Here is a 21,528-nt window from a genome sequence, read left to right as displayed (position 1 = left end):
GCCTTCTCTTTAATGTGCTTTATAGTAAGTTATTAATATGAAGATAATTATAATAGTGTTGATTTGATGATAAAAACGAACTTTTATTATTAAAAATAAAAATACATAGAGTCCAGTCATCCTATAGATTTTATTTGAACATTCTAATATGATAATCTAATAGTGGCGAATAGTTCAAACAAGCCAATTCCCGTTACGTTACCGTTTAAAAATCCATACATACATATTAATTATTGTAATGAATGTATGTATGCATATATGAGAAACCGGAGTGTGTATCAAGCGGTATGAATTTCCTTTTCTTTGGGACGGCTTACCTTCGTCAAAATTCCATCCTTCACCACTGTTATCTATTAAAGGAGGATGGCGAAAGTGGGAGTCACACTCAGAAGTGTGGTACACTCATACATTTGTATTAATTAAAACTATTATTTTATAAGATGCTTGTAAAAAATATTGAGATTTTACAGAACGGGAGTCAAGATTACCTCTATACTTAGCATAGTAAAATTGTTCTACTTGTTGCCTGAGACCGAAACGCCTTGTCGTATTTATAAAGCAATCACGCAGTTGTCAGCAATGTTTTTCAGTATAAAATTCACATTTATTATATCTCTTTTCCCCCTGCTTTTCAAGATTGGTTACCATTTGCTTTATTCTTAGTTTAATCACGATTAACAACTATTAATGGGTTTCCATTATGTACGCTACTTCTATCGGCTAGTCCCAAAATACATGCAACCTCACCATTCTCCTTTCTTGAAACATTGGATTTTTTTTAATTCCCTACTATCTAACTGAGCCATGATAGCCCAGTGGATATGACCTCTGCCTTCGATTTCGGAGGGTGGGGGTTCGAATCCGGCCCGATGCATGCACCTCCAACTTTTCAGTTATGTGCATTTTAAGAAATTAAATATCACGTGTCTCAAACGGTGAAGGAGAACATCGTGAGCACAAGAGAATTTCTTGATTCTCTGCGTGTGTGAAGTCTGCCAATCATTGGGCCAGCGTGGTGGACTATTGGCCTAACCCCTCTCATTCTGAGAGGAGACTCGAGCTCAGCAGTGAGCCGTATATGGGTTGATAACAACGACGACTATCTAACTTGACGTATCTACCTAACTACCAAAATCTCTTAATGGACGATTGAAAAGAAGAGTGCCGTCCATTAGCCCGACATCCGCCTTCTAACGAGCAGTCAGATTGACAATCATCACTTCATTTCCATTTCACGGGACCTCGGGCCGTCTGGCGCACGGAATTAAGCCAATCACCTCAAGCAATGTCCACGAAATTGAATAACTGCATTTGATTGCCCATTTGTATGGCGAATGGACCTTTCGTGTTACTAAATTACTAAATTTATAGCTGAAAGTTCCTCAGCTCATGCTTGGACGACCTCTTTGGCGCATGGTGCTGTAGTTCTGGGTTCAATTCCCAGCTAGAATATGTTTAGGATAGGCTAGTTGATACTTTTTTTATTTATTCGAGACGTGAATACATAAAAATTTTAATTTTTAAGTATGTTTTTGACAATACGAGAAGGCCGGTGTATGATAAAGTTATTTGTTGCGCATTATATTTGCTTGCATAAAATGACCAGCTGCAGACAAGACCAGAGGTTCTATCTCAGATCCCGACCGAAGGCCGCGCGTTTTTTGTTCTCGCATTATATTTACTTGGATAAAATGACCAGCTGAAGACAAGATCAGAGGTTCTAACTCAGATCCCCGGCCGAAGGCCGCGCATTTTTTTGTTCTCGCATTATATTTACTTGGATAAAATGACCAGCTGAAGCCGCGGTCAGAGGCTTTATATAAGAACCCCCGGCCGAAGGCCGGTGTATAGTAAATTCAATCTAGCAATCATATTTCGGTAGGGGCCATCGAAACCTAAACTCTAAGGTGGGCCAATAGATGTGTCCAGAAGTTTATTTTATTGCTTTTTCAGCGTTGAACGCTTAAGCCCACATTCACACGAGAGTTTTCAAAGGACGTTAAAAAAGCATTCAAAAAGAACAAATGCATTCCCAAGTTTATGTTCACACGTCAGCGTTTTAAAAACGCGACGCTTTTTTCAGACTAGGTTACATTTTCAATATATTTGAACGCTTTATTAACGCCCGTAAAAAAACGCTCGTGCGAATGAGGGCTAAATTAATGTCTATTACCAACGCCTAAAATTGAAAATGCGACACTACCTGATAAAAAAGCGTCGTGTTTTAAAAACGCTCGTGTGAACATAATTTGAGATTTTTTTTATTCTCTATAAGTTAGCCCTTGACTATAATCACACCTGATAGTAAGTGATGATGCAATCTAAGATGGCAGCGGGCTAACTTGTTAGGAGGAGGATAAAATCCCCACCCCTATCGGTTTTTACACGACATCGTACCGGAACGCTAAATCGCTTGGCGATACGTCTTTGTCGGTAGGGTGGTAACTAGCCGCGGCCGAAGCCTCCCACCAGCCAGACCTGGACCAATTAAGAAAATCTCAATCAGCCGGGGATCGAACCCAGGACCTCCGTCTTAAATCCACCGCGCACACCACTGCGTTACGGAGGCCGTCAATCCTCCAGTCAGTCATAGAATGCATATTTTGTTGTATTAGAACACTTTAAAAAAAACTCTCGTGCGAATGAGGGTTTACCGTATGGATAAGCGATTTTATACAGTACTCGATATCAATTGATGTGTGTGCCAATTAATTTAATAGGCATTCAAACGATTCCATACGGCTATTATGTTTTCACGTTCAGCCAGCATTTATATGAAGTGCTGGATAAAGGCCTTTAAAAAAAATAAAAACCAGCCAAGTGCGTGTTGGGCCACGCGCAGTAAAGGGTTCCGTAGATTAAATTAGCAGTATAAACCCATTTTTTTTTCTATTGTAAAGTACCAATTTGGTACATCATAAAATTACGATCTAGCCTACTTATGTGACTAATTAGTGATTTAACTTTAACCTAAACTTATAATATATTATTATTATGCTAAGATAATGTCCAATAACTTAATCTTAGTCTTTTACTAACGTTATTACGTCTTTAGGTCACTTTGTTCACGTGATCTTCCATGTAGCCCTTAACACTACACTATCACTAGTCACTAAACACTATATATACTTACTAGCGGACGCCCGCGACTTCGTCCGCGTGAAAGTCGTTGTAAACTTTCAACTACCCCTATCCTACCCTTATAGATAATTTCAAGGAGAACATTTCCGTCATACATTATTTCTATGTAGCTTTAACCATTAAGGCTGTACACGCGACGGAAGCTTAAAAAATTGAGTAACTTCTACCGTTTTCTCAACATTTCTCTTCACTGCTCTGCTCCTATTGATCGTAGCGTAATGAAAAGTACCAAACCTGCCCAGGAGTATGTAGAATAATTGTACCAAGTTTCGTTAAAATCCGTCCAGTAGTTTTTGTTTCTATAAAGAACATACAGACAGACAGACAGACAGACAGACAGACAGACAAACAAAAATTTTACTAATTGCATTTTTGGCATCAGTATCGATCACTAATCACCCCCTGATAGTTATTTCGGAAATATATTTCATGTACAGAATTAACCTCTCTACAGATTTATTATAAGTATAGATTATGTATCTCAGTGTACTATTCAAACATGATGATTTTTTATGGTATGAATGCTCTTTCACGCCTCGGCTACTGAAACAAATCACCTAAAATTTAAAGTAGACATAGATTATAGTTTGGATTAAACACAGGCTACCTTTTATCCCTGAAAAATCCGTGGTTCCCGAGGGATTTGTGAAAAACTAACTAACTACTTTGTTCTTCGTAACTTCCACGCGGATGAAATCGCGGGTACTCGCTAGTACAATATAAAGAGAGTATTATCCAATAAAAAAGTAATATTCCAAATAGGTCATATATGTTTTCTTACTTATTGACTATATAAGTCAATAACTCTCTTCTTTCCTTTTAAAATCGGTCAAACATCTTCCTAATTATGACGATTCTTTTCGTCATAAATTCTGACAGTTTCTACTTGTGGCCTATAGACGCGAATAAAAGCTAGCGCGGTTTAAAAGATACCCAAGACCGCATTAGGGTTGTTTTGAGACCCTTCATTAAATAAAACAAAATGTACTTGCGTATACGAGCTGAATGCGAACGAGCTCTTTGAGACCATGTCGACGCTTCAGACTTGTCTTAATTAATTTAGCGGTAGACTGAGGAGATATTCATGCTTACATTTAATAATGAAAACTTTAATGAAAATAAAAAATCAACCGACTTGGAAAATAGAAAAATGTTTTACACTAAAAAGATTTTTTGTTCGATGTAATATCGTGCAATCAGTCAAAAGAAAAGAATCTATACTCGAAAGAAGCCATTCAACGGATTGTCAACTAAGTATTGTCTGCTACTATGGAAGCAGGAACTACTAAATAATGGTAATTGGTACTCAAAATACTTGGACCTTGCTCACGAGATTACCGCCATGTGGAATGTTGAGTCAACTGTTATTGTTCCGATACCTAGTTGTTACAGTCAATGGTCTTATAGCCAAAACCCACAACTTAAGCTTTGCTTGCTTGAAAAAAGGTTAAATAAATAAATGAGAGAGTACACTATTTTTTATATTTTTATAACCATGTTACTTGTGAGTGTAATTGGCTATATACACGTATTATATCCCTGTATTCCTATGGGAACGGGAAATATACGGGGTGTCTGCTAATTATAATATAATACTAAGTATATAAGGACCGTGATAGTGCTGTATGGATCAGAATGTTGGGTGGTGAAAGGGACGGATAGTAAACGAATGCATGTGAACGAAATGCGTATGTTGAGATGGATGTGTGGTGTGACAAGAATAGATAAAATAACGAATGAGTATAGAAGAGGAAGTCTGAAGGTGGCGCCAGTGACAGAAAAATTGAGGAGTAGATGGTTAGCTTGGTATGGACATGTAATGCGTAGAGAGGAAAGTCATATTACTAGAAAAATGTTGAATGTGCAAGTGGAAGGTCATAAGAGGAGAGGAAGGCCAAAGAAGAGATGGTTGGATTGTGTGAAAGAGGACATGTGTGCAAAAGGAGTGGATGATGAGTTGACGAGTAATAGAGACGAATGGAAAAGATTGACATATTTTTCCGACCCCACTTAAGTGGGATAAGGGTAAGGAGATGATGATAAGGACCGTGATAGATCAGTGGATATGTACTCTGCCTACTATTCCGGAGGGTGTGGGTACGAATCTGGTCCGGAATAATAAAAATTCTTAAAACTGACTGTAATTTTCTTTTGCTATGTGTCTTCTACAAGTTTTATCTTTATCATCCTACTAATATTATAAATGCGAAAGTTTGTATGGATGTTTGGATGTTTGTTACTCTATAACGTCGCTACTACTGAAGCGATTTAGCTGATTAAGATTTATTATAGACTGGATTAACACATAGGCTACTTTATCCCGAAAAAATCAATGGTTCCCGAGAGATTTGTGAAAAACTAAATTCCACGCGGACGAAGTCGCGGACGTCCGCTAGTTTGACATAAACTAAAAAACTGTCAGAACCTTAGATATTTTTTCTATAATCTCACAGAGATTGTCCGTAACAAACAAAGTCTTTTTATTATTATTAGATACGAGTACCAACCTAAACGTAACTTTTTCCTCATATTATTTGGAAGCCATAAAATACAAATTAAATTCGTAATCTACTTCCTTTTTAGAATTTGCAATAAAAATGCTATTAAATTATCATTGATATTCTGTACAAGTACTACCTACCGATTGATTTATAGTTCATATTCAAAGTTTCAAGTGTTTTATTTTGATTAGAAACAAATATTAGTAGTATCCTACAAGTAGGAAGTTTAGTTAATTACTTTAACTTAGTTTAATATTCATCAGCATTTTCATGTCATGTAGCACCAACTTTTATTTTATTTATTTACTAGCGAACGCCCGCGACTTTGTCCGCGTAACACTCGATGTAAACTTTCAACTACCCCTACCCTACCCTACCCCCCTACCCTAACCTACTCTAAACCTACCCTTCCCCTACCTGTTCAATTTTTTAATTTTTTTCTTATATAAGAACCTTTTCCTGACAATAATAAACACATCTATAAAAAAATAAAGAAATCAAAAGGTAAAAGAAAGGTATGTACGCTGGATTTACATGACGGAGGTCCTGGGATCGATCCCCGGCGGGGCCGATAAAGGTTTTCTTAATTGGTCCAGGTCTGGCTGGTGGGAGGCTTTGGCCGTTGCTAGTTACCACCCTATCGACAAAGGCGTACCGCCAAGCGTTCCGGTACGAGGTCATGTAGAAACCGAAAGGTGAATGTGAATTTTCATCCTCCTCCTAACAACAAGTTAGCCCGCTTCCATCTTAGATTACATCATCACTTACCATCAGGTGAGATCGTAGTCAAGGGCTAAAATGTAAAGAATAAAAAAAAACAATTAAAAGGAAAATAATACAAAATATAGTAAACAAGTAAGTTTTATGTCATTTTAAGTGTTTGTACGTAACCAGTTTATATCTACTTTCAGTTACCACTACGCAAAAATCTTCAATCCTATACACGTATAATAAATTTGTATGAGATGCCAATATATGAGTACCAGGAGCGATGGGTCCCCGTCTCCATCACCAGACCCCTAACGACAGTCACAATCTATCTAGACGTAAAATTCTCATCCTTACAAATTAATTAAGTTCAAACACAAGGTAACTGCTGTAAATTGATGAGGAGTTCCGTCGTCTGTGCTTCGGTTTCATCATCAGATCGATGCCAGACATTCATGAATTGTAGTGATTTAAAATACTTAATGACAACATTATAAAAAATGTTAATAAAAAAATACAACCGACTTCAAAATCATAAAAATGTTTTTACAAAACTAAAAAGCGAAAAATAACATCGTATGTACTACCTTCTCAGTTTGCTCAGTGCGATCAGTTTGGAGGCGGTACCAAGGTAGTGCTGTGTTAATTGAAACCGTTTCTGAAAGAACTGTCTGGAAATCCTAAATCTTTATGATTTAAACGGCTTGAAAATAATTTTGAAGTCGGTTGTATTTTTTTATTTTTACATTTTTAGTGATACCATGTTATTTCCCTCGATTCCCCTCGATTTCTCCAGGATCCCATCATCAGATCCTAACATTATTACAATAGAACCAATTGAAAAGCATACCCTCTGAAACGAAAAAATAATTTTTCAAATCGGTTCAGGCGTCTTCGAGTAATCGGTGAACATACATAAAAAAAAGATTCCGACGAATTGTCATTATAGATACGTTTTTCAAAACAGTTTTTTTTACTTTTTCCTAAAAATCTTACGTGTCCGCCACTAGGGTACTTCCTTCTACAAGATTGTCTTCTTCCTAGAAGTCAGAAATAAACAATTTATATTCTATCCAAGTTCCTATTCCATATATGTAGCACTTTATTAGTTTGCTATTAAGTACTGTCCATTGTATTAATGTTAGCGTTGTTGCAATTTAACAACAGACGTGTTGGCGTTCCCCAAGGGAGTGTCTGTGGTTTGATTTTTTTTAATATATATAAATTCATGTTTGTTAAGTGTTTATAAAGATGTCGGATATGAATGAGTGTACGAGTAAGATCTGGTCTAGATTTGAAGCGAAGAAGCAGGATGGCAGTGTTATTAAACTAAGAATACAAAGTTGGCAATTACAATCCAAAGATGATGTTTACGAATTTATTTTGAAACATTTTGTTTCCGGTGAAGCAATTCATAAAGCTGCAGGTGAGATGTCTATTAAAATACAAACAACGGTACCCATAATTTCTGGAAAACTTTACGTAGCTCATAATGTTCATGTGCACCTTTAAATATTTTTATTTGTAAATACACACCATTTCGTACCTCAAAGGAAAAACTCTTAAGGCATTTTTTGGTTTCTCGACTACATACATGTATATTTGATTTATGCTTCAAGTCGAACCGTCCAACATTCACACGACGAGTTTTACCGGACATCATGCCGGCAGCGCTGCAGGCATGTGGGTATATCGGACTGTGGCTATTACATATCGATAGTAGGAGCATGAGCTGATGAATTTTCAGCTATTATGGAAGAATTTTCAGCTGTTATCTTTGTCTATTAACAGCCTTTTTTAACGCGAAGCCAAGATTTTAGGAGCACCATATTTCCTCTCTAATACAGAGAGAGTATTAGAGAGGAAATATGGTGCTTATACCCACCATGCTGGTCCTAATGCGAATTGGAGGGCTTTTAATGTAAATTCTTTAACGACCGCTATCATATTTTAATGATTTAGAATGATGATATTTTTTAATTTCACGTCGACCGTGACCAAAGGCTTAACGAGCTTTCGAGATTTTATACTTGAAATTTCTCAAGAGAAATAGAAACTCAGTAATTAAGTCAGGATGTCGTGAACCAAAGTTATATAGGCTAACCACTAGATAAACAAGGCATTCTTAAAACATAGACTTTATCAATTTCGACAGAAACAGATCAAATAACATCGATGGCCTTTTTTCTATTCAATGACAAAGCAGTGTAAGATGAAAGTGGGCTAACTTGAAAGGGATACCAGTTTATTATAACCATACCTTTGACGGCTTATATGCGGCATCATATTTGAACGCTAAAGTGCTTAGCGTACCGTCTTTGCCGGTAGTGTGGTAACGAGCCATTGCCGAAGCCTACCACAAGACATGTTTTAATTCCAGGCATAACTAGAAATCCAGAAGCTTTGAAGGAATACGGGGAACTATTGGACCTGCATTTCAAAGTTGCCCCACTCTGCGCCGAAGTGTGTTGTGTTGACAATGATGGAACTACTGTTGACCAAATTCTGGGTGTGTCGATGACACAGCTCATGACAAATACACAAAAATTAGAGGATATAACTAAAGAGGTGAGTTCTAAATATAGATCTATATAAATAATTTTTTATCTAAAGCTATTTATTATCGATTCCATTCATCGTTATTATCATTATCAGCCGATGGAAGTCTATTGCTTAAGGACTTAAGGATTTCCAAACTTAGGCCTCTCTTAAGGACTTCCAAATAACACAGTTTTGAGCCGCCTGCATTCAGCGTCTATTTGCAACCCGTTTGATATCTTCGCCCCACCTAGTGCGGAATCACCATTTCAGCATATTCGAACTAACTTCGAACTATGTGCCCCGCTACTTTGGCTATGCGACTCTCTGAGCTATGTACACTATACTTTGCTATACTATACTTATATAGAGCTATACTTTGGTTCTTCTGCGGATCTTCTCATTTCTGATTCGATCACAATCCAAGAATCCAAGTATAGCTCGCTCCAGTCTTTATCTGAAGCTATTCCATTAATTGTCATCATCATTATCAGCCGATGGACGTCCACTGTTGCACATAGGCCTCCTCAAAGGACTTCCAAATTTTGGAGTTTTGATTTTTAGTTTGTTTTGACACAGTTTTGAGCCGCCAGCATTCAGTACCTGCAACCCGCTTGATATATTTGGTCCACTTGGGGGACCAACACTGCGCTTACCGTTGCGGGGTCATCATTCCAGCATATTGGGTCCATCGGCTCTTCGAAATATGTGCCCCGCTCATTGCCACTTCAGCTTCGCGACTCGGTTTGGTTCTTTTGCTGATCTCCTCATTTCTGATTCGATCACGCAGAAACTCCAAGTATATAGCTCGTTCAATCGCGAGCTGCTTTACAGCCTTCTTAGGACAGGATAAAATTCAAAGCTGTCCTTGTGATAATTACACCTACACAGTAATTCAGTATTAACTGTATGAATACAATCAGCTATATGTTCCATTCAAGCATTGAACTGATAATATGCACTATTTTTTTTTTCAGTTGGACCTTAAAACGGCAGAAATACAACAATTACTGCACGCAGCGAAAGTACTAGAAGGCTATCTTCAGCCTCATATAAGCAGCTACAATACATTTTATTTTGGTAGGGGCCTCATCGTACATCCAGAATATAGAAAATTAGGAATAGCCAATGAGTTTATTAAAGTAAGGTGAGTTACCTACATCATATTATTTATATAAATCAAAGATCTCTGCTATACCAAAAACTTAGGCGTCATAGTATTCCTCCGAATCGATGTCAAATAGTAAAGTTACCTCTGTGCCTAACATGCGACCTACGAGATATTAGTGAAGAGAAATGAACAAATGTTAGCCAATAAGCGCTGTCGGAAATACCGCTACCATTTTCACTGCTAAAGAAATTGGACTGGGACAACACATTCGCCTTTGGTCTCCTGTTTACCCGACTGCCAAAAAGGGTTAGTCAATTTCTCTTCAAAATATATTATGTCGTTGGTCGCCTAATAGGCCCACAATAGGCTGTTATGTACCAACAGTAGCCAAGTTGAATGCCAATACTGATCCTTTGACCCAAAGCCAGCCTTATAGCCACGAAAACGCCGATTAATAGCTTTGCAATTAAAAAAAAAGTATTTAATACTAACCGACGCCCGCGATTTCGTCCGCGCTGACTTCAGTTTTTCACAAATCCCGCGGGAACCCTGGATTTTCCGGTATTAAAAATAACCTATGTGTTAATCCAGAGAAAAATCTATTTCCATTCCAAATTTTAGCCAAATTGCTCCAATAGTCGCAGCGTAAAGGAGGAACAAACATACTTACACACACACACACGCAAAAACACACACACACACACTTTGGCCTTTATGATATCAATGTGATTTTGTTTTCTTTTAGAAAGTTGGTTTGCATCGCAAATAATGTCCCTATGACATGCGCCGGTATGTCAGCGGTGGGTAGCCAAAAGGCGGCTGAAAAGAACAATTGGAAGACCTTCGTAGATATACCTATAGACGAACTCGAGAAGAATACTGGACTTGTATTCGAAAAGGACTCCATCTTGAATCACAACATAATGTACACAACGACAGAGTAGCATGGAAAACAATTGGATCTGATTTATGAAATCTTGTAGTACATATGTCATTTCATACTTAAGCTCTATTATGATAGGTGTCCACATATCCGCATCGTACGTATCTGATGCATCGTGTCAAACGGGTATTCAATTTCACGGTCTTTCTATATAAAGAATATTACAATCCGTTTGATGTGATGCGCCCGATACGTCCGATGCGATGATATGTGAACGCTTACCATTAAGGGACGGTTTCACTGCCTTTTGATAAGTGTCGGTTATTTACATGTTTTGTCTTTGTCATTTGACATGTATTAAGAAAGTGACAAAGCTTACGTTTAGATTATCCGATACTTACCTACTAAGTGGTAAAACCGACCCTTAACTTTCTTAAATATATTAATCTTATAAAAGTGTTTGTTTATTTTACATAGCAACCTTGTTCTCGTTTTATCACACTAATAGTATATTATAAGAGTTTCAAAAATCTAAGTCATTCCAAATTGCCGTAATTTGGAATGACTTGGACTTTTAAAGAATTAATTACTTTTTGTGTGAAAGGTTAACAAATATCCAAATAGTAGGGTAGAATTTACTTAAGAAAGTTTGAAAATATTTTCTTATTAATTCATATTTATAAAAATTTTAAAACAATAATAGAGTAACACCTCTACCGGTAAAGTTAATCTATGAATTTGTACATCAACTTGAAGCTTTTTAACTTCTTTTCAAATTTGAGGCCTGTAATTTTATCCATTTCCTCCAAAGATATTTCATAGAAGGTGTTCCAATTGTTGTTTTCAGCTGCCTTTTGTGTGCCTATTGCGGTCATCCAGGCCTTAGTTACTGATATCTTCTGCTCGGCACATACCATTTCTCTGAAAACGATCAACCAAATATATAGTTTTATAAAGTCACCCTTAGATCCTAGGATCCCTAAGAGGAGATCCGCAGAATCTGCTCGACGTTCTGAAGTGACAATGGGCGGGGCACATAGTTCGAAGAGCCAATGGACGTAAGGGGTCCCAAGGTGCTGCAATGGCGACCCCGTACTACAAAGCGCAGTATTGGTCGACCCCCCACCAGTTAGACTGACTGACAGGCGGCTCAGGATCGTGATGTTTGGAAGTCCCTACAAAAGGCCTATGTCCTGCAGTGAACGTCCATCGGCTGATATGATGATCATAATGATGAAGGATGATGTCACTCTTTAGGGCGCAAATGCACTAACGGTAAACCGTCGACGTCTAACCGCGCGGATAGCCGGAAGTGTGTTTTAGCGCATACATAATACTATTTATGCGTTGAAACGCACTATTATATACTAACAGATGCCCATGACTTGAATGAACGCCCATGAACCATGGATTTCTTTCGGATAAAAAGTAGCCCATGTTCTGTTACAAGGCCCAATTTGTCTCTAAACCATATATTTTCATCTCGGTTCATTTTGAGACAATGGTGACGTTACCCAAAGAGGAAACATTACTCAGGAACCATTCAAAGAAAGATGATATTCTACAAAATCAAAATTTGAAGTCAAAATTTAGACACTCCTTCCGTTTCCCACACAAACATTTGTTGATTATGATCAAAGTCTTTCCAAAATAATTTATAAAACGTTTTAATCCCCAATGTCAAAGTAATAAATCAAACTGGCAAATCGCTCCCCAGGCTACAATAAATCAGAACTTACCTCACTCTTACGAGTTCAGTCGCTAAGCCCAGCCCTCTATAATTCCGGTGAACTGAAATCACTCGGCCTTCGTAAGAGGTCTCAAATGGTACGTCGCCTATATGATCTTCCAAGACTATTAAAATGTGGAACAATTTTTTCATTTCATCTGTCTTAATCTCCATCTGAAATGTTTCGAAAACGAGGAATTGTTGTAATAAAGAAAATAACTAATTTTTTTGTTTGTAGATTCAAGTGGTATAAAAGCGGGATATTCCACCATGCATTGTTTTATTTTATATCTCAAAAAGGAGATTTTTCCATGAAAAATATGTATCAACGTGAGAAACCCATTTTGGACAATTCCAAAATTTATCCTCATATTTCAATCAGTTTCAGCAGAACCATGACAAATTATATTTAAACTTTCCTCATGAATCACTTTATAGGTGAAAACCGCACGAAAGTTCCCTTCAGTAGTTTTAGACTTTATGGCAAATAGACTGACAGGCGCGGTGAAGGATTTTGTTTTTTTAATGTTGAGAGAATTTTTAAAATCATTTCTGTAGACCCAGAAAGATCCATACAGTAGGTACTACTTTTTAATTATTAGTACAGATTATATTATGTGTACAAACTTACCTTATGTATATGATCTTTAAGCTTATTAGTATTTTTAGTAACAGCCATAATAGACAATCCAATAATTTGTCCAACAACATTTGGATCATCTATGCAACACATAACTGGCATCGTTTCTGGAGTTTCAATTATACCTTTGAAAAGTGCTTTATATTCTTCTATTGCTTCTTGGTTATCACCGATTCCTAGTGGAAAAGATATAGACACTTTGTTAAATTTTAACAATGCTTACAGATTACAAAAGTGAATTAAAATAGAACCAGCTCTCCCGTTGTGAGGCTTTTGAGTGCGTATACAACCGGTGGTCAGGTTTCCAAAGTGAGGAATCTCCTCACAATACGCACTGTCTAGAATGTCTACCTTCTGTATTCTGTCAAGAGAAAGCTTCTTAAAGTATTGGTTTAAGCTTCTCGCTTTAAGACCATTTACTAAAACGACTATTGGATGACAAGTGACACAAAATTCCAATTCCACACACAATTCTTGTGAGGAAGATCCATCAAGTATTTTGATACTTTATCCTTTTCTGCATTCACCAGAATATCGTCATGTAGAACAGTAATTAATTTTATTGGTTTTGGTATTACCATAAATCAAATTTTAAGCATACCTGCTGCAACTTGAAAAGCTTCTTCGTTAACACAGTGTTCTACTAAAAACTCGATTGCCTCATCTTGTTGCTCCACAGGCAAGTCTTGAATTCTTAATTTCAGAACACTACCGTCACTTTGTTTAGATTCGAATCTTGTCCAAACTTTACAGGAATTAAACTCTTTAGACATTTTGGTAGAGAATTACTGAACCGACAATTATTTAAAATCGAACCCAATTTAAATGATATGATGACCGCTGATATAATTATTTTACAACTAGAAATAAAAATCCAGCTGTTACACTAATTTAATAAAAATATAACAGAGCTGATATTTTTAAAAACATTTAATTAGGCAAAAATTTCATTCAGAGAAGTTATTTTTATATGCTACTAAAATATTAGACCTATGGTTTTATTCACAGTAAACGCAAACTCAGCAAAAATTTCGTAATTTTAATTTGACACAATAGACTGGTAAAATTTACTACATTATCAAGATAGTGAACTATATATAGTACGAGTATTGTAATGAATTTTTATCTTTTGATACAAAAGGTCTTACTGTTGATTTGCTGTTGCTAATGCAATAGCTAACACAGATAATAACGATACAGATAACGATGATAACTTTTGTAAATTATTAAAAATCTCAAAATTTTCAAGCAGCGTTTATTGAAACTCTCATATTAATACATCCTTAAACATAAACTTAAAACTAGGTAGATTCTTATCGAAAGTAAATCCAGTCTTTTCCTCCAATTCTTCCCTCGGCACCTCTGACATAGTCCTCCATGAATTAATTTCCGCTGCCTTTTGGCTACCTCTTGCTGACATCCAAGCACAAGTCATCGAAATGACTGTATCTTTGCAGATTAACTCTCTAGAAAAAAAATTGATACATAAAAAATATGCCGTTAATATTAAATGAACTGGGATCAATTCAAATCGGTGTGATACTCTTTAAATTTAAAGATCAAAACGTAATGTGGTAATAATGCTTTATTTAGTAGCCTATTCTGTAATTTAAAAAACGTTAGTTATTAGGGCATTGGATGCATATATATGGTCAAAGATAGGGAAAGATGGAAAAAGGAGGTGGAGGCTTTTACCCATAGGGGCCCACGTCATATTTAAATAACAGAAATGCTATAATTTATTATTAAGATATTATGTATTTTAAAATTGTTAAGTGGAAAATAAAGCTATAATAAAGTTATTATAGCTAAAGCAAAGGGGAAGTCACTTCCTCTTTGCTTTCGTTTAATTATAGTGGTTTGTTTATCAAATGGAACTGAATTTAATAAGATTAAAACGTTAAATACAAGGACGCTTACTAATTTCAATTCAGACATCATGATATAAGAGACCAGCTAACCATCGGATGGGTAATTTTTTTGGTCCTAAAACTTTATACAGCGCTTGTCGTTCTGTTGCAGCATCTGCGCTTCGTATACGTTTAACTATAGATTAAGGATAGATCTAAAGATCTTCGTTTCGATTAACGAAATGAATGTCTTCAAAGGGGAAACGTCAAATTTGGGCGGCTGCAAAGCTTTAAAATATACGCACCTAACTCTTACAAGTTCCACCGCTATGCCCAATCTTCTGTAATCTGGGTGTACAATCACTCCTCTGCCGTAGTAAAAGATATCGTATTCTGATTTATCCTCAGTGTAGCCATCTAATACTTTAGCAGCATACAATAATCGTTGCATTTCTTCTGTCTTGAACACCATCTGAAACAAATAGTTACGCGTCATTCATTGTTACTGACTTTATTTGATTCCGCAAAATTTCGCTAAGTCAGTTGCTTGTTTTTTTCAGAATAGGCTTGCGCTTGACTACAATTGCCTGATGGAAAGCAATGATGAGGCCTAGGCTTACGTTTACATGAATAAAGTGTTTCAGATTTAGAACACTTTCAAGTTTAGATGATTTGATATTAATAAATAGATTTCTAATTGTTAAAATATTCTGTTCTACTTTATTACTAATATGATATAATGATATAGTAATTATGTATTAATTAATATATAATAGTTGAAATTCATTTGTGTACGAGATAGATAAGATGTTAAATACATTACATAAGACATAATATCTTATATTTATATTCCATGAATTTATGCATATGCAGTAGTTAAGATAAAAATAACATCAGCATTGTCATTGTGATTTGTTATTCAAATGATACAATTACACTGGGGGCGTCTCTTGGGTACGTTTGTTATTCTTTATTAACTTTATGATCATCGAATGTGCGAGAAACAATACGAACACTGCTCCCAATTGTCCCAATCAAGGGAGTACTTTTGATTAGTACTTGGTTATTTTAATCGACATTAAAATTAGACGGAAGCTCTCAATTTAATTCCATGTATGTTTATGTGTTATTGCAATATAAATAGTATGAAAAACCCAGTTGGGTTTGACCATACCACCATGACAGACATCATACAGTGTTAAAGATTTCCTTGAGTCTTTTAAAGTAGATTAGCAAGAAGAATGACTTGAAGTTTCTGGCAACTGATACTGGTTTGGATGAATTTCCTGCTTCAGCTCATTGGAGAAGCAATGTTATTGATCGTACTTTGGCTATCAGAGACTGTAAGACTGCATAAAGACGAGGACGGGATAGTACTGCATATTAAATACCGATGATTCATATGATACTTATCTTCAAAGGCTTGCTCTCTCTACTAATGGCAAAGGAAAAATAGTAAGATATTCACCCCCAGAGTGCTATAACGTTTATTTTACCAGATAATAATTTCCGCATGGAACATGGAAAATAAAAGTTATACAATGCACAAAGACATTAAATACCTCCTTAATTAGAGTGTGTTAACTGTGCTAAGCCCAAGATTAACCAAACTAAAGTGTTTTTCAGATAGTACGAACTATCGCCGGTTTCACTCTTGAAAGTTTGCCGCGGTCCAATTCATTATGAACGTAATAAGGCAACTGTCACCATGCCCATGCTATCTGAACAACTCTTTATCACCCAAAATAATCTTGCCTTCTGATGACGGCATTTTTTTACTTGCAGGGCTTAGGTTACCCTAAACCCTGAACAAAATGACTAATGTTTGAACCTTTAACCAAGACAGACAAACTCATCAAGCTCAACGAGGAACGGATGTCTAATTTTCCAACTGCGGGCTGAGAGATAAAAAAGATAGAGCTAACAATTTATCAGAAGAAAGAAAAGTAGTACTTCATAAACTAATCTAGCGGTCGAATACAGAACCTCGTGATCGTAAGCCACAGGTTGAGTCACTGAAACGAGGAAATTCGATCATCTTAAATTACCTGAATAGAAACTAAAGCGATCCCAGGATTTGACGTTTCCGGCGATGCATTTGCCTCGTCTCTTATCAAGGAAACGAACTGAGTAGGAACGAGGCTAAATTGTCACATCCTCTAAACAACAAGGATACTCGTATAGGATACAGAGTAGGTATATACGGTATTTATTAAAAAACATATTCTTTAAAACCTGTAGTCTGTCTGTCCAGTCGGAACTTATAATCTCTGAAACGACTCAACTGAATTTGATAGGACTTTCACTGGTAACTAGCTGATGCTTTATGGAATAACTTGTGCTATTTTTATTCCAATTCCAAAAACCAGCTACGCGGATAAAACCGCAGAACTGGTTTATGCCATGCTAGAATGCCTTTATGACATAATTTCGGCCACTACGGGCAATATGAGTCGCCATATAGCAGGAGATTATTTTGTCCATCTGACCCGGGACTCAAAATCTGGACCCTGTTATCCTTACCCGAACTAGCTAATCGTGGGCTTATGATTTAGATAATAAGTATAATAATATACTGCAATATAATAGTATAAATATGCTACACTGGCCTTGAAACCATGGTAATAATGCTCAATAAATTAGATCTATATAAAATCTTTTATGTGGTTTACGTAATGTTGAACGTCATATACAATGATGGCTTGTGATTGTTGTCTATTGATAAGTTCTCTTCATATTCCTAGATTCAAGGCGTGATAATCAGTGCGATAAATCGTCTAAGAAGAAAGTAATTCTTCAAAGAAAAATTTTATATTTTCATTTTAAAGTATGATAATTCTATGATTCTACTTATCATCACCATCATTATCAGTCAATTGACATCCACTGCAGCACATAAGCCTACCGTGAGGCTTTTCAAACATCAGAGTCTAGGGCTCCCAACAACTCGTTCTTTATCACCGAACCTCTTAGTGAGGGGTCGACCAACACTGCGCTATTTCTATGGCCATTTCAGCACCTTGGAACCCCACCGTTCATTGGGTATTTTAAACGTTACGCCCTGCCCATTACCAAAGGTCTATTAAATAGAATACTCAGAATCAAACTTTAAATTAATTTATTTCAAGTAGGCTTAGTTTACAAGTACTTTAGAGTCAAGGTTGACTTTTAAGACTCTACCAATGGTTCGGAAGGCAGGTCTTACTGATAAAAGCCGACAAGAAACTCAACAATTGCTCTTTTAAAAATCATACAGTATTATAATTTAGAATTGTTAACATCATTACAATTTTCACTTCCTTCTAAGAAACTCATCAATTATTATGTAGTACCTCAACTAAGTAAACCTTTTCAACACAATCTATTTAATATAGTTTTACTCACGTCTTTTATTAAATCTTCAAACTTATCCGTATTCCTCATCAGTTGTACAACTGATAATCCGAGGATTTTACCCCTCGTGTCCGAGTCATCATCGATACAACACGCTGTTGCATGTATTGGTACTGCTGTGAAAACTAGTGTCATCAACTCTCTATATTCTTTTACTGCATCTGCGTTCTTTGATACGCCTTGAAAATAAACAACAGATAATATTAACACTCTCGAATTGAGAACCTCCTCCTTCTTTGACATCGGTTAATTAAACAGTTTTTTTATTTAATTACAAGTTTTAATTAATTAATTAATTTCCATAAGGCAGTCTAAGATGGAAGCGAACGTACTTGGAAGATGTACTTTGCTCGCATGGCGATACGTCTTTGCCGGTAGAAAGGTGACTAGCCACAATCAAACCAAACCTGAGCTAATTTATAAAGTATCGAGGTGACGAGGTGGGAATCGAAACCAGGACCTCTTTGTAGAAATCAGCATTACCAACGCCAGAGAGAACATCAAAACTTACTCAAATGCGTTTGAGTAAGTTTTGATGTTACAAACAGTAAAATTCTTGTTAGTGTGTCGAAAGTTTTATTGTTCAGAGGTCAGCGTAGATCAATCGACAAACTGTCAAAGAGTTGTTTGTTTGACCAGGAATTTTGTTCCATGTCGCTTCTCTTCCTTAATATTTACAACTCTATTAAGATTTGAATGGAGTCCATGGATAAAGTACTTGTCGATTAGTCGGATTTCCTTGAGCGTAAATCATAAAGGTTGTGGACTAAAATTCGATAGATAAGCGGCATATGTGTGTAGATTACACACATCTACACATGCCCGGGTGGTGCAAAACGCGCAGCAACGTCTCGAGCGGCGAATAAGTTAATCAGACACCAAGAGGTCTCCAGTGGCCACAAAGAGATAGCTCTATTAAAAAACTGATGTGGAAGGATCTAGAAGCCCACCACATTGATTCCAAGAAAACCCCAATCCACTATGACAGCAAATAGAATTGGAATGTGCTTGTTGAACGACCTGACTAACACTCGGCGCAATTAACTACACGGGCTGCATGGTGTAAAATATGCGACCTAAGCTGTTGGAGATGCGTGCCATCAGGTGTCTCTATACGGAAATGCTACTGACGGCAAAAAACATACGTTGTGCAAGACCTCAATATGAGCCATATTGCCACTTAGAACGTCAGAGGCCTTCTAAGACCGGGTAAACTGAGCGTCGTGGATAAAAGTACACGAAAGTCTACAAGTAGCGAAAAGCCAAGCCGCATGACGCGATGTCGTGTGGGAAAAAGTCGTGAATGTCTGATAGGGGTCACGATCTTCAGTAATGAGGAACATGATGCGGAGAGAGAGAGAGTTTCTCAACAGAGAGGTCCTGCGCTCGATTTCAAACACGGGACAGTTTGGGATTTAATATTTTCTAACTTGCCTCAGGTCTCGTTATAGGCTTCGGTTGAGGCTAGTTGCCACCCTACGGGGAAAGACGTACCGCCATGTGATTTAGCGTTTCGGTACGATGCCGCATAGAAACCATCAGAGGTAGGTTCGTTTCCATCTCAGACTGCATCGTCACTTAACAGCAGATGAGACGGCAGTCAAGGGCTAACTTATTTTTTTTTTTTTTTTTTTTTTTTTTTTATTCTTTACAAGTTAGCCCTTGACTACAATCTCACCTGATGGTAATTGATGATGCAGTCTAAGATGGAAGCGGGCTAACTTGTTAGGAGGAGGATGAAAATCCACACCCCTTTCGGTTTCTACACAGCATCGTACCGGAACGCTTAATCGCTTGGCGGTACGTCTTTGCCGGTAGGGTGGTAACTAGCCACGGCCGAAGCCTCCCACCAGCCAGACCTGGACAAATTAAGAAAATCTCAATCTGCCCAGCCGGGGATCTTGTAAATCCACCGCGCATACCACTGCGCCACGGAGGCCGTCAAACTTATGATACAATAAAAAAACATTTTATTGTAGTTAATCCTAAAATATTGGGATCGAATATTTTTGCATCTGAGAATTTACTTTAATTTAAATTACCACGAATACCTACCTCAATTACGTGATGCATTTGTATCCCAGAATTTCTTTATTATTTTCTCAAGTTAAGCAAAATGATTGACAACAACATAAAAACTTTATTGATAGAGTTGGAATTTCAACTACCTACCTATAGTAAACATTGTTTGAACCAAGTTCAAGGGCGGACATTAAAATCTTGCCAAGCATGATAATTAAAAATAAATATTTTTTTTTAAAATGTGGAATGTACCTACTTTAAGTTTATATGTAATACCTATAAAAACCGTTAAGAAACAGTGTTCCACTTTCACTGTGGTTTACAATTTTTTGAGTTTGCAGCTGCATATTGCATTAATTACCAGCAGCTTACGAATATAATATTTATGTTTTTAGAAGTTATTATTAATAAGCAGAATAATATATTACCTGATGCTTTGTGAACAGCTTCCTCTGTGACAAAATGCTCCATCAGAAATTCAAAAACATCATTCTCAGGTTCCACAGGCCTATTTTCAATCTTTAGTTTTATAATGCTGCCATCTGGTTTCTTCGACTCAAATCTGGTCCATATTTTAGAAGAACTGCTAGCATCCGACATTGTTACACTAAAATTTCTACTACCATACAAATAAATTAAATAAACTATAACACAAGAGCCTTGGAGGACACCCGAATATTTACTAGACGAGAACTGGACTGATCTTTCGTTAATTCACACATTCAACGCTCCTCTCAATAAACGCAAGCTCTTGTGCAAAACTAGTATGTATCTGATATAATACCCATTCATGTGACCACGCTATGTATATTGTGCATGTTTCTGTGTGCGTGTAAATATACAGTTTCAATGTGTGCTACAGTCGTCATGTGAGTATCTGTGATCGTATTCTCTTGGCACGCACACAACGGCTAACATAGGTATGAGTTTTATTGCTTTATCTGTCAGTATTATTATTATATAATAGTATATTATTATTATATGATTTTATATTATCTGTATTGTATTGTAT

General features: G+C 36.7%; 2 protein-coding genes across 2 annotated transcripts; one reads left to right on the top strand and one right to left on the bottom strand.

Moving 5' to 3' along the window:
• Window positions 1–7,098: 7,098 nt before the first annotated feature.
• LOC112053381 (uncharacterized) lies at window positions 7,099–11,264 on the top strand. Its single transcript, XM_052884349.1, has 4 exons — window positions 7,099–7,776; window positions 8,731–8,918; window positions 9,866–10,035; window positions 10,745–11,264. The coding sequence occupies exons 1-4, from the start codon at window positions 7,602–7,604 to the stop codon at window positions 10,941–10,943; spliced, it is 732 nt and encodes a 243-aa protein (XP_052740309.1). The 5' UTR covers window positions 7,099–7,601; the 3' UTR covers window positions 10,944–11,264.
• Window positions 11,265–14,489: 3,225 nt separating this feature from the next.
• Window positions 14,490–21,291, bottom strand: LOC112053379 (uncharacterized). Its single transcript, XM_024092781.2, has 4 exons — window positions 20,945–21,291; window positions 18,486–18,673; window positions 15,407–15,573; window positions 14,490–14,717 (listed from the first exon to the last, which is right to left on the bottom strand). Exons 1-4 carry the CDS (start codon window positions 21,114–21,116, stop codon window positions 14,519–14,521), a joined length of 726 nt encoding a protein of 241 aa, XP_023948549.2. The 5' UTR covers window positions 21,117–21,291; the 3' UTR covers window positions 14,490–14,518.
• Window positions 21,292–21,528: the final 237 nt, after the last annotated feature.

Source organism: Bicyclus anynana, chromosome 11 (assembly GCF_947172395.1).
Source record: "Bicyclus anynana chromosome 11, ilBicAnyn1.1, whole genome shotgun sequence".
In the NCBI taxonomy this organism is placed as follows: Eukaryota; Metazoa; Arthropoda; class Insecta; order Lepidoptera; family Nymphalidae; genus Bicyclus; species Bicyclus anynana.
Note: the sequence above shows the minus strand (reverse complement) of the source record. Positions and strands in the feature narration are given on the sequence as shown.